Below are 19,707 nucleotides of genomic sequence, written 5' to 3' on the forward strand. Positions count from 1 at the left end.
CCACCACCCCCAGAACCAAGGCCTGGGTGGTTCCAGATCCCAGGCTTCTCATCGCTGTAACCCAGAAACCCCGGTTCTCCGGACATCCACGCTTGGCTGCCGACACCCTCGCTTGCACCTGCCACCTCTCTCTGAGTGCACCCTTTGGTCTCATGGAATTATTTGGGAAGCACATTGAGCCACTGCTCTGCACAGGTTCATTCTTGCTGTCTTGCTGTTTCCCTTCCTGAATTGATGCACTCACTCCATTGTTTTTGCTGGGGGTTGGGGGGGGGGGCGTGGGGGGGGCGGTTCTGGAAGCTTTAAACTCATTTCATCCATTGGAATATTTTTATGTTACCTCCCCCATCCGTTTCTCTTTCTCACATCGCCTCTCTCTCTATTCAGTATGGAAACAAAAATGCAGGTGGGGAATCAGAAAATGAGCAGGTGCTCAGAGTTGGGGGTGGGAGGGCTGCGGCTCACATTAATCCACAGTAGGTGTGATGACCACCTACATAAGACATCCTGTAGGTGTGACATGTCACCCCGCTGCCTGAGCAGCAGGCCTCGATCGCCCAGAAAACAACCATCAAGGTTTTCTTCTCCAGAGAGCTGGCTCAACAAACCACGTCTCTGAACTAGTAGCATATTTTCCAGAGTTGCAATCATTTTGATCTCGTCAGTGGGTAGAGGGCACATAGATTCAGTTCCCTGAAAGAGGAAGAGGGAAATGAAACTGGTTTTGGTTTGTCGGCTTGTTGCATAAATGCCTCGTTATATTCCACAAAAAGCTTCTTCAGTTAAAAGAAAAGGGGGGTGGTGATTTTTTTTTTTCCCTTTAGTATCATGTCTAGCTGAGAACTGCAGCCTCCTTTTTGAAAACCTGCCTCAGCAAACTGCAGTTTCATCATTTGGCCTTGAATTTGAACATGCAGTCATCCAGTGAGGGGGCTGGACAGTCCTATGAGGGGACCCCTCGGACTGGAGCACAGCCTCGTACTATGCTTTGTCCTCACTGCTGCCTCCTCCCCAGCCGCTGAGCAATGTGGCTGGTCCCGTGTCATGCTGTGCCTGCTGGTGTTGACAAAAGATGATGCATTTTCTGTTTACCCATCCAGCATCCTGTTTCCATCTTGGGACTCAAAGAAAGTCGTAATTCTGCCCTTTTATCTTGAATGAAAGTGATTGCTTTGAAATCTTCTCCCTCCCCTCTCCCCCGACAGAGACCATACTTTCATTCAGCTTCACAGATTAGTCTGTCGTTCATGACAATAGAAGACCAGATTTCTGAGGCTAGGGACCTTTGGGGGATCCCAGCTTATTGCCATGCGGGTGGTTTTACAAGACTGAAATCTTTCTTTTCTTGCCATTAGCTGGCAGACCTAACAGCGTTGGTCCCTCACACACAACGCATACATCGCTAAAAGCATATAGACCAACTCTCCGTTCATTCCATGTTCTTGCCCGTGACAGCAGGCTCCCCTTTGAATCATGGAGGCCCCGTGTCCACCAGGATGCCAAGAAACTGAAATAACAGTTGTCAGTTCTTGGAGGGCGTAAAGGTCAGGCAGAACTTTCAGGTGCGGTGTTTACATGGCGAGCTGCAGGGTGGGTTGGGAGTGAAGGTGTGAGACGAGTTAGAGCTTTCGTGACAGTTTCTGGGCATCAAAGTGGACAGATTCTTGCCATTTCCTGAGCAACTACTATATGCCATACGCTGTGCTAAGTGCTTTGCGTTTTATTTCATTTAATAAAGAAATCACAAAAAGCAGCCTCTTCAGAAAACGTCCTGAGGACCAAGTCCCCTAAGATAATGAGGTAAAACATATCCCCTATCTCTGGAAGGGAACTCAAGCCGCTGTATTTTTTCTGAGTAATAATTACATTCATTGAGGCCTTTTTATGCGCCAAGCATTGAGCTAAGCACATTATAGACATTTAATCTTCACAAAAGCCAGAGGAAGTAGGGCTCTGAACCCTGATCTGGTTATCTTTTGCTGCTTAGCAAACGACTTCAAAGCTTAGTGACTTCAGATGGCGACAGTCATCTGTTCTGATCACGAATCTGCAATGTGCCAGCTCATCTCTGTTCCCTGCAGCATCAGCTGGGCGGCTGTCTGGGGCCCTGGATCACACGGCTGACGTGTGGAGAGGTCCCCTGTGCTCTGCTGCTTCTAGGCCAGGGGTGGGCAAACTTTTTGACTCAAGGGCCACAATGGGTTCTTAAACTGGACCGGAGGGCCGGAACAAAAGCATGGATGGAGTGTTCGTGTGAACTAATATAAATTCAAAGTAAACATCATTATATAAAAGGGTACGGTCTTTTTTTTTTTTTTTTTAGTTTTATTCATTTCAAATGGGCCGGATCCGGCCCGCGGGCCGTAGTTTGCCCATGGCTGTTCTAGACCCTGTGGCATTCCTGAGTTGGCCAGAGCCCCTGACTGACCTCAGCCCAGGTTTCTGTACCTTTTCCCGCCTTCACTGAGCCTGTAATGTCTTGCCCACCACAGTCCAGGCCCAGGGAAGCAGATTCTAGAAACATTCCTAAATCCCTTCACCTGTGCAGAACCCTCGGCGTGAGAAGAAGAGACCCAGAGATATGTGAGAACCATCTTCAGAGGTGGGGAGGGTGATTGTGTGGGTCGCAGAGTGGCTTGTGTTCTGTGGCCCGAGTTGGTTGTGAGCATCGCTTGGCAAACTACAGCCAGTGGGCCGGAGCCTGCTGCCTGTGTATGCATAGTCCTTGAGGAAAAACAATTTTTAAATGGCTGAAGAAGAAAAACACACCAAGGAGAATATGGAGCGGAGTCGAGTAGTTGCAACAGAGACAGTATGGCCCACAAATCTTCTTGTAGAAAATGTTTGTTCTAGAGGCAGACTCTGGGTCTGTGTTGGCAGAGCCAGATTCCAGGTCTACACAGGAAAGCTTCCTGGCTACAGCTGTCCGTGACAGGCACAGGGCCCTCAGCTGAGCGTGTGCAGGCAGGTGGCTGTGCCGGGGGCACTGTAGGCCAGTGGTGTGAGGGCAAATGAGTAACAACGGGTTCTCCAGGCAAGAAAAGCCCTGGTTTGTAATGTTTGTCTATTTCTGTGATACAAATCCCCCCATGGCCTATTTCCAGTCCTCATGTGATGTCACTGAAGGTGGAGTTGGGACGAGATGCTTGTAATTGGCTGTGCAGTGGGCTCGGGGCATCACCGGTTGTCATGCTGCCCTCGGGTGGCTCCCGCTCTGGAGACACACAGGGGCTTGGGAAGGAACATGGTGCTGGAAAAAGCAGTGACATTCCATTGGCCTCTCGGGACTCAGGCAGCTGCCATCAATATCTGCAGAGCAGGAAGATGAAGATCCTTGCCATGGACCACAGAGCTGCCGAATTCCACCTGCTATTTCATTGTCCTCACATGGGTTTAGAAAATCTTGATGCCTGCAAAGATTGATAAGTTTGAACAAAACCACTTTGAGTAACGTTAAAAGGCAAGTGACAGATGGGAGAGAACATTTGGGATACAGAAGAGATCCAGGCTTAGTATGGAGAGGAGGTAAGGAGCATCCATCAATCAATTCAGAACCGTGACAGTCCAGTAGAAAAATGGGCAAAGGGTGTGGGCAGACAGTTTATACCTACTCAAATACAAACGGCCGATAAACCGATGAAAGAGTATTGGTCTCTCTGCCAAGCAGGGAAATGTAGGGTAAAACAGTGCCCTGTGTATTTCACCCATCGGATTAGTTAGCCCAAACTAAGGATACCAAGCAAGAGGCTGTGCTGACAGCAGCCCATTCCTTAAATACATAACAACCAGCATAACCTTTGACCCAGAAATTCTATATGGGGGGGCTATATATCCCCCGGCTAAGAAAAATTCTCACACCTTCAGAGGAAGCAGGTACAGCAAAAGTCATTGCCTCATTGCTGGTGGTAGTGGAAAATTAAAAACACATAATGGCTAGATAAACTCTATCTAGACATCCCGACGAACATCAGGCAGCAGCGAAAGCAGGACGTGAGAGCTCTCTACCAAGGGTCATTGCAGAGGTGAGCGAGGTAAGCGAGCATACTGCAGAAGAGCGAGCATAGTCTGATGCCACTGGTGTTCTAAAATGTCCATAAGTCGGTGCTGTGTAGTTCACACACACACACACACACACACACAATGTTCCGAAGGGCTGTGCACCATGTTCATACTAGGATATACTTTGGGGGCGGTAGGGAGGGGAGAGGGCCAGGATTGGGGTGGAGGGGAGCTAGTCCGAGGGACTTTAGTTTTATATATGCATGTTTTTATTTTTCTTAAGAAGAATATATTCGTGTACTTAGTGTGTAATATTTCTAAGAAACCAAATTAAAGTTTAATTCTCCCCAAATGGAACCAAGGGGGGAATTCCCATCCCCCTGGGTAAGCCCAGATCTTCCAGGTTGGCCTGTGGGGCCACATGGGGAGAAAGAGATTGAACTTTAATTTCCTGCTGTTACACAATTGAGACTGGACAGAAACCTGTTAAATACATCTTTATTTAACAAGGGACTAGAGTCACTTTAACTGGGTGCTGTTGGGTTGGGGTTGCCAGCACTTCCTCCTGCTGAAGCCCAGCCCCCCTCCCCCCTCCAGGCGCCCTTTCTCCCCCCACTCCCCTCCCCCTCTCTGGTGGCTCTCAGCACATCTAGATTCCTCTATGGCCAGGCTCAAGGAAAGATGCAGAGAGAGGTTCTCTCTCCCCCAGAGCCAAGGCCCAGCTTCCAGCTCACCTAGTAAATATCCAGGTACCCCCCTCTCCCCCAGGTTTTTGGCCCCAGGAATGTCCACCCATTTCAGGAAAACCCCACTATTTAAGCGCAGGCGTGTGTGGCCTCATTCCATTGTTAACACGACAGCCACATCTGCACCCACATCAGAATCTACCGCCATTAGCCAGCATCTGGAACAGAGAGCAGCACAGACAGTAGCTTCAAGGGTTTTTCTACCCCGTTGCCTGTGGCCAAGAGAAGGTAAGGCACTTACCTTGTGTCCGACACTCATATCCTTATCCCCAGCCCCCAGTAGTAATGATGAACAGCAGGCATTAATGTACCCCATTCTGCAGGCAAAGCAACGGTGCCGCAGAAAGAAACTTAACCCATCTGAGTCACAGGGCAGACTGAAACCCAGAATGCCTGCCTCCAACGCCTTTACCCTTTGAACATGTTCTTCCCTTAGGGGTTTCATTCTAGAAACGTTCAGAAGGCTCCTGCCTGCTTTTTGCACAGCCTCCCTGGGTAGCATGGAAATGAAAGATCACTTCCCCCGTGTGATCTTGAGTGCCAGGCTTGCTTTCCTGTGAGAATCCCCAGAACTCCTTTTAAGTTGTTACTGAATTTTAGGTGAAACAGATAGAACATGTGTTTTCAGAGACAGCTTGCATTTTGGATCCAAAGAAAGTGTGAAGGTTAGGAATTCCTTTGATATTTTCTGTGTAATTTAGATAAACTACAAATGGTGTTCCCAAACCCCCAGTCAACTTCGGACCTTAAAGTCACACCTATTTTTCACGAATGGGAAAAGGAGGGTGTGAGGCCTCATCTTTCCCTTTAAATTCTGCAAAGTCCTCAGTTACCCAAGGAATGTAAATGAGAACAGGAGAGGTGAGAATGTGAAAACCCTCCAGGACTTCCCCACAATTAACGAGATAGAACAGTCAGCACACAGTCAGCACACGGGGAGGACAATGGGGCACTAGTTTCAAGTTTGGGTTTACTTAGAGGCAGAGCCAAGAAGTTGAGAGGACTTCCTCCCCTCACCTGGCACATCACAGCCACCAAGATGGTTATGTTTAAAGGAAGAACCATCTCAAAGGGTTGAGGGATTCCTTCAGGACTACAGCAGCTCTGCACTTCTCACCCACGTTTTTCTGACCTGAATTTAAAAGTTTTTACACAGTGCGTGAATGAACCCTTCCTTCGTGGGAGAACTGGAAAGCAAGACTAACAAAAACTATCGATTCCAATTCTCTCCCTCCGCCCGAGTTGCTTTAGCCATCCTGTAATATTTTGTTTGCAGCCTGTGAGCAGTTACTATCTGTTATGGGTTGAATTATGTCTCCCCCCCCCCACCCCCCAAAAAAAGATAAGTTGAAGCCCTAACCCCAGTATATAGAAACTGGCCTTATTTGAAATTGTAAGCAGGTTAAAATAAGGCTGCTGGGACGGGTCCTAATCCAGTCTGAATGGTGTCCTTATAAAAAGCGGAAATGCTGCACAGAGGGACGACAACCTGAAGACACGGGCTGAGGCTACGTAAAGGCGGGAGATTGGAGTGGTGCATCTACATCCAAGGGATGCCAAAGGTTGCCAGCAACTGCTAAAAATTAGGAATATGATCCAGCTGACACCTTGATGTCACACTTCTAGCCTACAGGACTGGGAGAAAATAAATTTCTGTTGTTGTAAGCCATCCAGTTTGTTAATGCAGCTCTAGCAAACCAATACCAGTACCTGTACCTAGCCCTTATAAAAGATACATTTAAGATAAACTAAGATTGAGAATGTCAATTCATCTGTCATAGGTAATATGGCATGTTTTCCAAAGATGGCTGTAGCATCGTCTCCTGACCTACATGTTTGTCTAGACCCTGGAAACTCCTCCATCAAGCAGTGGAGTCTAAATCCCTTTTCTTTGAATCTGGATGGGTTTATGACTCACGTTGATGCTGTGTGACTTCTGAGGCCGCTCCTGCCCTGCTTGCTAGAGCTCTTGCCCTGGAGCCTTGGATTGCCATGTAAATGGTCCACTTGCATTGAGTCCGCCATGCTGTGAGGAAGCCCAACTAGCTCAAATGGAGACCACACGGAGACGTGAAACTACCTGGAGAGAAGGGCCCAGGCAGGTCCCAGATGCTCCAGTCCTGGGATCTACTTCAGCCACTCTCTGATTGTACCCCCATGACAAAGACAGACCCTGTGCCAGAGCTGCCCAGCCAACCCATCCTGGACTCCTGATCCATAGAAACTTTAAGAGATAAGAACAAAAATGATTGCCAAAAATGAGTGTGCTCTGTGCATTGCACTGGATGCTTGCTTTTAATTTTAATGTTTAAAATGTACTGTATTATCACTTCTGATTAAATAAACTTGTATTTAGAGCAGATGAAACACAACCACAAGATCTCAGTGGTTTAACATGATAGGATTTATTTCTCACTTGCTCACAGTCTCATGTGGATGTCACAGGTTGGCTAGCTCTCCCTCAAACAGTGACTCGGATACATATTCTTTTTTCTTAATTTTTTTTTATTGATTTCAGAGATGAAGAGATAGGTAGGTAGGTAGATAGATAGATGAGAAAGAACCATTGATCAGCTGCCTCCTGCTTACCCCACAATGGGAATTGAGCCCACAGCCCAGGCATATGCCCTGACCGGAATCGAACCATGACCTTCTAATTCATAGGTCAATGCTCGAGGGCCAGGCAAGGGATCCATATTCTTTTTTGTTTGTTTGTTTTGGTTTTTTTTGTTTGTTTGTTGTTTTGTTTTGTTTTCCAAATTTTAAATGTTTTTATTGATTTTTTTAAAATAAATCTTTATTGTTCAGATTATTACATTTGTTCCTCTTTTTTCCCCCCATAACTCCCCTCCTCCCAGTTCCCACCCCACCCTCCGCCCTCACTCCCCACTCACTGTCCTCATCCATAGGTGCACGATTTTTGTCCAGTCTCTTCCCGCATCTCCCACACCCCTTTCCCCCCCAAGAATAGTCAGTCCATTCCCTTTCTATGTCTCTGATTCTATTATGATCACCAGATTATTCACTTGATTCTTAGATTCACTTGTTGATAGATGCATGTTTGTTGTTCATAATTTGTATCTTTACCTTTTTCTTCTTCTTCCTCTTCTTAAAGGATACCTTTCAGCATTTCATATAATACTGGTTTGGTGGTGATGAACTCCTTTAGCTTTTCCTTATCTGTGAAGCTCTTTATCTGACCTTCAGTTCTGAATGATAGCTTTGCTGGATAAAGTCATCTTGGTTGTAGGTTCTTGGCATTCATCACTTTGAATATTTCTTTCCATTCCCTTCTGGCCTGCAAAGTTTCTGTTGAGAAGTCAGCTGACAGTCGTATGGGTATTCCCTTGTAGGTAACTGAGTTTCTTTCTCTTGCTGCTTTTAAGATTCTCTCTTTGTCTTTTGCTCTTGGCATTTTAATTATGATGTGTCTTGGTGTGGTCCTCTTTGGATTCCTTTTGTTTGGGGTTCTCTGCGCTTCCTGGACTTGTAAGTCTATTTCTTTCACCAGGTGGGGGAAGTTTTCTGTCATTATTTCTTCAAATAGGTTTTCAATATCTTGGTCTCTCTCATCTTCTGGCACCCCTATAATTCTGATGTTGGTACGCTTGAAGCTGTCCCAGAGGCTCCTTACACTATCTTCGTATTTTCGGATTCTTTTTTCATTTTGCTTTTCTGGTTGGGTGTTTTTTGCTTCTTCGCATTTCAAATCTTTGCCTTGATTCTTGCACTCCTTTGGTCTGCTGTTGGGAGTCTGTATAGTATTCGTTATTTCAGTCAGTGTATGCTTAATTTCTAGTTGGTTCTTTATCATAACATCGAGGGTCTCATTAGTTTTCTTGGGGATCTCACTACATTTATCAGCGGCTTCTAGACAGTTCTTGAGAGACCTTAAAAGTGTGGTTCTGAACTCAGTATCCTCCATTGATAGTTTTGTCCTGTTTCTTTGTCTCCGCATTTTTTATGCTTTCTTGGTACACCCCCTAGTGGTCTTTGTGCGCAGTCTTGTTGTAGTTAAGCCTTGATTGATGTCGGCAATACCGGTGGTGATTTGACCTCCAGGCTAACTGGCTATGAGAGTCAGCTGTGTCTGCAGTGGGAGAGCTTCTGTGCTGGATCTCTAGGGTGGTGCTAATCTAGCGTTTGCCTGAGGCTATCTGGCAAATGGCTCTGTGCAGGGCTTGGGCGGGGCGGGTCCCAGGGGATCTACAGGGCGGGCCGGAGCGAGCAGTTATGGCTGCTCTCAGTTCCGTCCCTAGGAGCTCTGCCTCACAGAGTCCCAGCAACCGCTGCCAACCTCGGAGAGAAAGCTGCCTTCGAGTTCCGACCGAAGCCAGACAGTCCCGCTTCTCCCGATTGAGTCTGGGTCCCTAGAGACTCGCCCGGATCTGGAGCTCAGAGTCTGAAACTCCCTCCCGATTGAAAACAACAACCGCGCCCTCCGCTGCCAGCCTGCTCGCGCGCACTCCGCACCTGAGTATTTCACTTCAGCACTGCGCCTCCTCTGGGTCTGGGTATGATATTCTCTTTCCTCCTAGTTGTAGAATTTCCACTCAGCCAGCCTTCCTGTGGTTCTGGATGATGTCCGTTCCGTCTTTAGTTGTTTTTCTGAAGTGGTTGTTCGAGGCAGCAATCTCCGGCGTTAACCTATGCCGCCATCTTGGTTTCCCCGGGATCCATATTCTTAAACCTAATGTCTCTGCTGCCCCCTGGTCCTCCTTGGGGCCCTCTGCTGGGTATAGAGGTGTCAGGGGTTATTTTCTGGTTAGTTTCATTTTAAAGAACATCATCCAAGAGGAACCAGGACCCAGGCCAGTCTGCCCCCAGGCAGTCTGGAATGTGTAAACCATTTGTTCCTTGGGTGGGAACGATAAAACCTTGTGATTCATTAGCTCGCTGTAAACTGCTCAGATTGTTTGGCCTCCTTTAACTATATCGTCTCTTATTCCACTTGTCAAGGAATCTCCCCAGCTCCTAACTATCCTGCCTCATGGCCAGACGCAGTCCGAGCATCAAGTCCTGTTAAGTCTTGCATAATTTCTAGGAAGCGTTAGGAACCCCAAATAGTGTTTTATTTTAGAAATGGAATCCTGTGATCGTTTCTCTTATGTAACTCTGAAGGCCCACTTTGTTTTTAAAGCTGTAATGTATCCTAATTACATTCTGTTAGGGATCGCTTTTAGGAGAGGCATTGGTGGGAGGGGAAGGAATGGGAGGAGAGGGAACCTTCACATTTCCCAGCTCTCTCTGGGAGAAAGCAGCCAGTGCTCATTAGCATTCATTTCACGTAATTTCCATAATAATGCTATAATTTAAAACACTCTGACTCAAAGACCTAATAAAGGAGGTAAGATTTTCTAAATTTGCTGCATCGATTGCTCATCTCTCCTTCAATCTTCCTTCTCTTAAGCAAAATGTGAAATTTGGAACGAAGAGTGGAAGTGCCAGGGTTTGACTGATCCCTTGTTAACATTATTCTGCTCTTCAGCCTTTGAGTTCTGGTTCTGAGCATGTGTGTGAAAGTGCCTACGTGAAAGAACCTTCAGGTCACTTTCTACCTTCTGAGATGGGGTGCAGGGGGGATAGTAAACTGCCAAACGATGCTTGTCATGCTCCCCAACCTTGGCTGAAATCACTTCCTTCCAATCACTTTGATTAATGACCAGAGATTTTATAAGCAGAGACTCATGGTGGAGACATCTGCCTTCCCGTAGGGGTGTGAGGAGGATGCATGTGCATGTAGGGCCTTCAGGCAGCAGGAAACCAGTGATGGGCCTGGGCTTAGTGAGCTGGGCTCCCTCACCCTCCTGATGTCCAGCTGCATGACTTGGCTTCCTGGACAAGAGACGGTGTGGACCTCGTCGTGAACAGCAGGATATCTGAACAGGACCTGCGAGCGGGGTGGAGGAGAAAGCTGGAGATGGCCCGGGCCTCCTTCCTCAGTCCTGTCAGACCCTGCCCCCCTTCAGGCTGGTCCCTCACCTGGGGGCCCCAGGGTTGTTCTGGTTCTCACTTCTGTGGTCAGGAAGCACCTTGGAGGTGAGTTGCTCAGCACAAGAAGACTGAATAGGGAACCGAGCCGGTTTGGCTCAGTGGATAGAGCGTCAGCTTGAGGACTGAAGGATCCCAGGTTCAGTTCCGGTCAAGGGCCCATGTCCAGGGTGCGGGCTCGATCCCCAGTAGGGGGCATGCAGATTACAGCCAATCAATGATTCTCTCTCATCATTGATGTTTCTATCTCTCCCTCTCCCTTCCTCTCTGTAGAAAATCAATAAAATATATTTTTTAAAAATATATTTTATTGATTTTCTACAGAGAGGAAGGGAGAGGGAGGGAGAGTCAGAAACATCGATGAGAGAGAAACATCAATCAGCCGCCTCCTGCACACCTCCCACTGGGGATGTGCCTGCAGCCAAGGTACATGCCCTTGACCGGAATCGAACCCGGGACCCTTGAGTCCGCAGGCCGACGCTCTATCCACTGAGCCAAACTGGTTTCGGCAGTATATTTTTTTTTAAAAAAAGGAGAAGACTGAATGGGAGAGTATGAGATGGCCACTCCAGCTGAAAAAGAAGTGCTAAGACTTGGCCTGGGACAGCAGTGGGGTTCCTAGGAAGGACTTGGGCCTCCTCCCTGTACCAAGCTGTTCAGGAGCTCGAAGATTCTCCCCAGCTCCGGGCAGCCAAACCCCAGCTGTTTCTCCATGTCAGGAACCAGCAGCCTGTGTGAGCAGGGGAGTGCGGAAGGCCCTGGAGGGGGACAGAAAGAGAAGCTGGAACTGGGCACCACCGTCCCTGGAGAACCCCTGAGGGGGCGGGGGTGCAGCCATCTGGCCACACCCATGGACTGGAGCCGGGAGAGGGAGGAAGCAGGGCGGGGACTCTCATGGGGAAGCCTGGGGGAGGGTGGTGTTCTGTAGGAAAGGGCTTTCCTTCCTTTGTAAGGGTACCAGTTCTGCTTTCTGGGCCTCAACTCCTGCCAGACCTGCCTGACAGTTGCTTTATGCATATTTCCTATCCTCAAAGCCCTAAAACTAATAGGTCCTATTATTCCCATTTGATGAGAAAATGAGGCTCAGAGAGAAGGAATAACCCCTGGCTGCAGAGTTAAGATTTCAGCCGGATGTGCCAACTGTGGGCCAGCCTCCCACGGAGCAGCCCTCTGTGGCTCCAACGGCAGAGGGCACCCAGGCAAACAGGATGCAGCATCTGTCTCAGCAGCGGTCGGTTGACAGTTTACCGTTTTTCCTCCTTTTTGTTCCCTGTGGTTGAAGGATTCCCTCTCCAGTATTATTGGTTCTTTATACATATATGTATGTATATATGTGTGTGTGTATGTATACATTTTTTATTGATTTCAGAGAGGAGTGGAGAGGGAGAGAGAGAGACAGAAACATCAATGATGAGAGAGAATCATTGATCAACTGCCTTCTACATGCCCCACACTGAGGATCAAGCCCGCAACCCAGGCATGTGCCCTGACCTGGAATCGAACTGTGACCTCCTGGTTCATAGATCCACCCTCAACCACTGAGCCACCCAGCCAGGACATTATTGTTGGTTTTAAGAGGAATACGAACGCAGAGAAGTGAGAAGCGGAGGGTCCGTGGAGTTGAGTGGGAGCCATGCACTGTGGGGAGGAGAGGGCAGCCGGTCTGAGAGGCCGCAGACAGGAAGGCCGCTACCCGGCCAGTGTCGCCCACTGCAGGCCTCTGCCCCCCGGGGGGGCTGCTGGCCCTCCTGGCTGGCTCTGGCAGCTGGGACACGTTGCAGATCTGCCAGAGGCCTCTGCTCAGGCCCCAGGGTGGAGGAGTCACCTCGCCCTCTGGGCAAACATCCGGAAGTTAAGCATCAGAGGGTGGCCTTGCCGCAGAGGCAGGTAATTAGGACTTTGAAAAGGGGTCCCTGTTTTTAGTGTGCTAAGTCACCCCGGGTGTTTGTTCAAAATGCTGCTGCATTTCCTGATCCCCACTCTTAGAAACTCTCAGGCAGCAGTTTGGAAGTGAGGCCCAGAATCTGCATTGTCAAAACGCCCCAAGCAGTTCCCATCCTATGGACCGTGGACCAGGCTAAGGAAGACACTGACTTGGACGGAGGACTCTGAAACTTTTCTCTAAGAAAACAGCTTTTTCTGTCCTATTGTTTCATCCCGTGAGCACCCTGTTGTCAATATAGGTATGGTGTTCACGGAGCTGTCTTGCTGAAAGAAAGATAATGAACACAGCAGTTATATGCATAATTGCAGTTAATTATTATGTTGTGAATGTATAGTTAAATGATAAACATTAATTTATAAGCACTCTTATTAAAAGTTCCCTTTTATTTGCCATTAATCAGGGGAGTTGGCTCCTTTATCCACTTGATAAAAAAGTTTTGAATTCTTGCTATGTGATGGGCACTGTTCAGGAAGGTGGGGACAGATGTGGGCCAACAGCTGGAGCTGATCTCTACCCTTCAGGGCCTTACAGTCTGGCCAGGGAGATTGATTAAATAAATCCCCAACAGCCATGTGCATTTCAATTTTGTGTACGTTTATTCTTATTGCTTAGGGTATTTGTTAAATTCATTACTAAATGTGACTTATATAAACATAGAGGGATTTGCCAATAAACAAATACAAAAGAAAAAAATTCTTGTCAATCTAAGTACTGTGATTTGGGGTTTAAAACATTGGTTGACATATGGAATATGAACTTTCCAGGTACCCTCTGATTGAGCTAGGAAGATGTATTTTTAATAAATTCCATACAAAGTCATTTTGTTTCTTCGTCAGGGAGTTGTGCCTTCATCTCCAAATACGTTTAATTAAAATGTTTTAAGGATCCATTGATCCCCACCCCCATCATGGCTCTGCTTCCTCCCTCATTTGTGAACATAGTGCCATTAGGAAAATGGTACCCAAGTGCTTTTGAGCACAAATGTACCTGAATGCAGATGTCTCATCCGGTGAGAATTCTGATTCCGTGCTTAGCACATCCTTATGCTGTTCTCTGGCCTGAAATTTGAATGTGCCGATAGTCTCTGAGAGAACACGTCAACTATGAAACAGAACTGTCATCAGTAACCTCTGCTCCTTGATTGCCAGTGTTGCAGGTGGCGAGCTGTTCGACTTCTTAGCTGAAAAGGAATCTTTGACTGAAGAGGAAGCAACTGAATTTCTCAAACAAATTCTTAATGGTGTTTACTACCTGCACTCGCTCCAGATTGCCCACTTTGATCTTAAGGTACGTTGCTGAGTGTTAGTCAGAGAGAAGCTGATGAAAACCACAGCATTGGTTGTTTGTTTGCTAAGAAAAAAATGGAAGCACTTGAAAGAGATACTTGTCGTTCCTGTGGGTATAACAAATGGAATTATCAGTGTAAATCAGCCAGTGTATAATGCATGCCTTCTGCAGTGACTCCTAACTTTTTGTGGAATAGAGGCTTAAGATTAATGATTACATTTGAGAATCTCTGGGGAAGAATCAAGAGGTCTCATCAGCCAGGTCTTTAAGCAACAGAGCTGCTGGTGGTGGTAGGGCATTTTCAGCTGGGAGTGCCCACTGGCTTCCCAGTCTCCATCCCCCGGTGGCTGTAGGGCATAGAAGATAGAGCCGCAATTTCTACTCTTCCTCTTGATGCAAAAAGGCTTATGGGTCTGACTCTGTCACCGGCAATCAATCAAACCAAATTCTGAGATTGGCTAAGTGGGGTCATACCTGGCTAGAGGCAGGGCATTACGGGATCTAATGTCATACTCCCAACAGTCACAGAGGTCATGATCCCTTTGGGAAGGTAAGACACCCTTGAGCCACTGGAAGTGACAATGTCAATGTTTAGATTCAAGTGCAAAGTAGCATGTGATCGATTGCCAAGTGAATGGTTTAGATCATTGGAGCTAGGATAGGACCATAGCAGAGGAAGGATTTTCTTCATGCTATTATAGCAAAGCTGTGAAGACCCCATCTCTATCCCCGCAACACTCACTAAGGCACACCCCAAAGACTGCTGTTGCAAACACCTATGGCTCTCTGCTTGACCTCTGGTTTCTGGCCCTGGGAGCTGGCAATGCTAAAGAGTAAATGCTGCCCTAGCCGGTTTGGCTCAGTGGATAGAGCGTTGGCCTGCAGACTGAAGGGTCCCAGGTTCAGTTCCAGTCAAGGGCACATGCCCAGGATGTAAGTTCAGTCCCCAGAGGGGGTCATGCAGGAGACAGCCAATCAGTGATTCACTCTCATCATTGATGTTTCTCTCGCTCTCTCCCTCTCCCTTCCTCTCTGAAATCAATAAAAATATAGTAAAAAAAAAAAAAAAGTAAATGCCCATAGGCACAGCTCTTAGCAACGAAGAATGGCGAGATGATCAGTAAACCCCCGACCTCCCTCCTTCCCTCCTGTTTTATTTGGAAAACTCTGAGTGCTACTTTTTCTCCCCAAGTTCCTCAAAGAGGTCACACTCCAGTCACCCCTAACTTGATAAGATGCCTTGTATCGGCTTCCTTCCATTTCCTGTCTCCCCCTTCCTCTACCAAGTGGCTCCCACATAAGCCACATGCCCCCAAATGTCCCAGGTCTACTCCTGGGAGAACCTAAACCAGAACACTTATTTTTCCTGGTGTTCTGTTGCAAGTACCCTTTATGCCTGTTTTTCAGTTGTTTTTTCAGGGGAGAGGAAGAGTTATTCAGCCAGCTTACCTTAGCATAGCATAGCTTAGCTGCTATATTTTTTTGTTGTGGTAAAGATAACATATAATTTATACCATTCTAACCATTTTTAAGTATGCAGTTCAGTGGCATCAGTATATCCACCTTGTTGTGCAACCATCACCACCATCTACTTCTAGAACTTACTGATCTTCCCACCCTGAAACTATGTGCCCATTAAACAGTAACTCCCCATCCTTTCCCCCACCCCCATCTTCTCACCACCACCATTCTACTTTCTGACTCCATGAATTTGCCCATTCCGGGTACTTCATATAAGTGGAATCATATAATAGTTATCCTGTTTTATCTGGCTTATTTCAGTTAGCATAATGCCCTTCAAGGTTCTTCCATGTTGTAACAAGTTTCAGACTTGACTTCCGTTCTAAGGCTGAATAAATATTCCATTATGTTATCTACCACATTTTGTTTATCCATTCCTCTGTTGGTGGACATTGGATCTTTTCCCACCTTTTGGTTACTATATCGCTGCAGCGCTATTTCCTTTTTTCTTTTTTTTTTTAAGCCTGAAAACATAATGCTTTTGGATAGACATGTTCCCAAACCTCGGATCAAGATCATCGACTTTGGGCTGGCCCATAAAATTGACTTTGGGAATGAATTCAAAAACATATTTGGGACACCAGAATTTGTTGGTACGTTTCTTTGCTCCTGTGGTCATTTATTTCTCATAAGCATTATATTGGCAAAATTTCCCCGGCTGCAGCATCATTTCCCTGGTACATGTGTCCGGTTTATACATGAAAATACGGTCTGTTGGTTTGCTTCCTTCTGAAACTCTCTCTCTCAGTGTGCGTTTCTTTCCTCTTAGCTCCTGAGATAGTCAACTATGAACCGCTCGGTCTCGAGGCCGATATGTGGTAAGTAGTGCGCCCTTGATGTTGTCATCTTTCTGATTTAATTTATTATTATTCTGACATTTGTTTTTGTTTCTGTTCCGTGTCTAGGAGTATTGGAGTAATCACCTATATTCTGTAAGTACCAGAACCCACAACTTGTATTCTTTCCCTCTTTCTTTGAGACCATATGTTTTATTAAGCAGTCATGTTGATCTCTTCAGCTTATGCGTGCTCTTTATGTAAACATTCATTTTACACCCCCAGAACACGCTTAGTTTATACTAATTAAACATTTTCTCCGACTTTGAAGTGAGTCATCAGAAACTGCAGCATAATCACTGGAAGAAAGCATGTCTGTCCATCACTGAGGAAACAGGCTAGAGGTTTTTTGTAAACTACTAGATGCTGTTCCAGATTAACTTTTCAAATGCATCCTTTGCATTAAGCCGAAGCCTTTGTGCCTGACAATTAAATGGAATTCTAAAACGATTGCCCAAGCACCACATTATAATCTTATTCCTCACCCCCCTTATCAGGTATTATGGGAACGAAATGACAACACAAGAGGTAATTGTTCATGTTCTGTGCCCCACTTTATCAACAGCCTAAGCGGGGCCTCGCCATTTCTCGGAGACACTAAGCAAGAGACGTTAGCAAATGTATCCGCTGTCAACTACGAATTTGAAGAAGAATTCTTCAGTAATACCAGTGCCCTCGCCAAAGATTTCATAAGAAGACTGCTCGTCAAGGATCCAAAGTGAGTGTCCATTGTTCCCGAAAAGTGCTCAGCCGTGGCCTCCACTCGACGAGGGTTTGCCCCTGTCCTGTGCACGAGGCCACACCTAGGAGACCCCAGTTGTTTGCTCCTCGCAGAGGGAAGCGTGCCGTGTGAAAGGCCTCAGAAAATGCAGGCTCCTGTGTACCTGTTCAGTCAGTCCTGCAGGCACAGTGAAAATCACCACACAGGCGTACTTTTTCTCTCGACTCTCTTCCATGAAGCAAGCCTCAAACTTCATTTTCTAGAACATCTGTTTTGTAGGCCCAGCCAGCATGGAAACAACCTAGTGTTTGCTTCTGTGGTCACAGCATTTTTTTTTTCTTTCTTCTCTCCCCACAAAGGAAGAGAATGACCATTCAAGATAGTTTGCAGCACCCCTGGATCAAGGTAAGCTGCCTTTGGTGACTGGTTTGGGTATTAAAGGGCCTCCTGAAATTTGTGTGTTCCGGGGCATTACTAATTCTGTGGGTTCTAACCACAGGACACTTCTGGAGAGTTGTGTTTGCTTTTGGTGCCATATTTTAACACAACTAGCAGATAAGAGTATGCTCATGGTAACGGAGGTGGAGAGGAGAAAGCTATCCTAACGCAAGATTGTAAAGGGATCTGAAGGTCAACTCTACTCAAACTGAGCCCTCATTCCAGGAGGCCTTTCGGCCAGGGCCTATGGCCACCTCCTTGCATATTACACCTTTATATTGCCTGCCTGATGCCTTCGGGCATTTAGATTAAATAATTGAAGTTGCTGTGGATGAAAAGGGGTCCTATGGAAAGTAACCCCACAGAGCAATCTGATTATAAATTTCTAACTGGGCAGGTCTTGGGTCATAGTGGGTAGTCATGCCCCAGGCATAAAACTTTTTTAGTAAGAGGTTTATCTTTGCCTGAAGCAATGGACAGGGATCCGTTGTTTACGGTGTATCTATGTTAACACACCTTTGAAATAAGGGATAACCACCTTCAAGAGAGCACATAATCTTGTTAACTTTCCTGTAATCCAATCCCCACCTTGCTTTCACCCATCATCCTATAATCTTCTTTACGTTCCCTCCCTAATTTCAGATGCATAAAAGAAACTGAAAATGTCATTCCCCAAAGCATTTGAAATCTTGCTCCCTGGCATCAGTTTGGTTCAAATAAACTCTGATAGAAATTCCACACACAAAAGACCTGAAGTTCCTTCAGCAAGAACAGAAAGGCCTGAGGGTGGGGGAACATGGCAGTTCCAGAATAAAATCATGGAACCAAGAACAGGTTGTGATGCCATGACTTGCATTACAAAAGTAGGTCTGGTGCAGCTAGAGAGCTCTTTGCCTGTACCAGGTCCAGACAGTTGCTAGAAGGCAGTGGTGTCTCTCTCAGAGGCAGAGCTACATGGCTTCCTGAAAAAAGGTGCAACGGAAGGCATACTAATGCTGTCAGACAGGCTTAATTCGCTGACCTCTGAGGTCCCTCCGAGCTCTAAATTACTTGATGTTCAAGTTCAAATGCCTCAGAACATGGCCTCACCATGCATCTTGCCACTCCCAGACTTTTTTATGAAAAGTTGTAATTCAGCTTGGCCCAAGCTCAACTTTGCAACTTTTCCCCAGCATTCATATATATTATCCAATATATTATTGATTTCAGAGAAGAAGGGAGAGGGAGAGAGAGATAGAAACATCAATGATGAGGGAGAATCATTGATCTGCTGCCTCCTGCATGCCCCCCACTGGGGATCGAGGCCACAACCTAGGCATATGCCCTTGACCGGAATTGAACCTGGGACCCTACAGTCCACAGGCCCAATGCTCTATCCACTGAGCAAAACCAGCTAGGGCCCCAACATCCAGTCTTTATAAATTGTAGCAAATCCTTAGCCACAAGTGTTAGCCTCTGCCGACTAGGTTCCTAGATCCTGCATTTTATTTGAATATGTTTTGTTATTCTAGCAAGGTAAATGTGTAAGCAAGTATTCCAGATAATGAGATGTTTCAAAAAATTGTCATCTAACACACTTCTGTAATTTTAAAGCTGTAAATATTTTCTTGGACTTTCATTTTAGCCTAAAGATACCCAACAAGCACTTAGTAGAAAAGCATCAGCAGTAAACATGGAGAAATTCAAGAAGTTCGCAGCCCGGAAAAAATGGAAAGTAAGATTATTTGACATGGAGGGATTTGCTGATTCTATTTCTTGTGCATTTCCAACAATTGTTATGAGTTGATAATCACATTGTCTACCATTACCAGCTTGCCTGGGACCATGGACACAGGGCAAGACCCTTACATACTATGCTTCTCTGAGGGGGGACGTGCAAGGGTTTTGCTAGGGTAAGAGCTAATTCCTCAAAGAATCAAGAACAACATATTGAGAGGAAAAGGGATGTAGGGCATCCAGTTCTGTAGTTTAATAATGAAATGGAGAAGGAGACTTTCTCTCTATCCTATTGTCTTGATGTGTAAGACCTGTAGCATTATTCTTTAAGCAAATACAATCCAACCTACCCGTGGGATGCCTGCCCCCGAGAATGCATGTTGTCAGCAGTGAATGCCATTTCAGAGACTGTCACTTGCACTGATTTGAGTATTGTTGCATAAGCTCTCTCTCCTCCTCTCCCCCTGCCTTTACTTATCCTCTTTTTTTTTTTCTTTTTTCTTTTTT

The 19,707-nt window shown here is 46.3% G+C and overlaps 1 protein-coding gene across 4 annotated transcripts in view; it reads left to right on the plus strand.

Moving 5' to 3' along the window:
* DAPK1 (death associated protein kinase 1) overlaps positions 1-19,707 on the plus strand; it is a 163,473-nt gene that overhangs the window by 99,449 nt on the left and 44,317 nt on the right. For all 4 annotated transcript variants that reach the window (XM_059657096.1, XM_059657095.1, XM_059657099.1 and 1 more), the window contains exons 4-10: positions 13,830-13,968; positions 15,953-16,082; positions 16,259-16,307; positions 16,395-16,421; positions 16,891-17,043; positions 17,406-17,451; positions 19,109-19,198. In XM_059657096.1, coding sequence (XP_059513079.1) covers positions 13,830-13,968; positions 15,953-16,082; positions 16,259-16,307; positions 16,395-16,421; positions 16,891-17,043; positions 17,406-17,451; positions 19,109-19,198 — 634 coding nt within the window. The remainder of the gene's footprint in view (positions 1-13,829; positions 13,969-15,952; positions 16,083-16,258; positions 16,308-16,394; positions 16,422-16,890; positions 17,044-17,405; positions 17,452-19,108; positions 19,199-19,707) is intronic.

The sequence above is a fragment of the Myotis daubentonii genome, chromosome 11 (genome assembly GCF_963259705.1).
Source record: "Myotis daubentonii chromosome 11, mMyoDau2.1, whole genome shotgun sequence".
NCBI lineage: Eukaryota > Metazoa > Chordata > Mammalia > Chiroptera > Vespertilionidae > Myotis > Myotis daubentonii.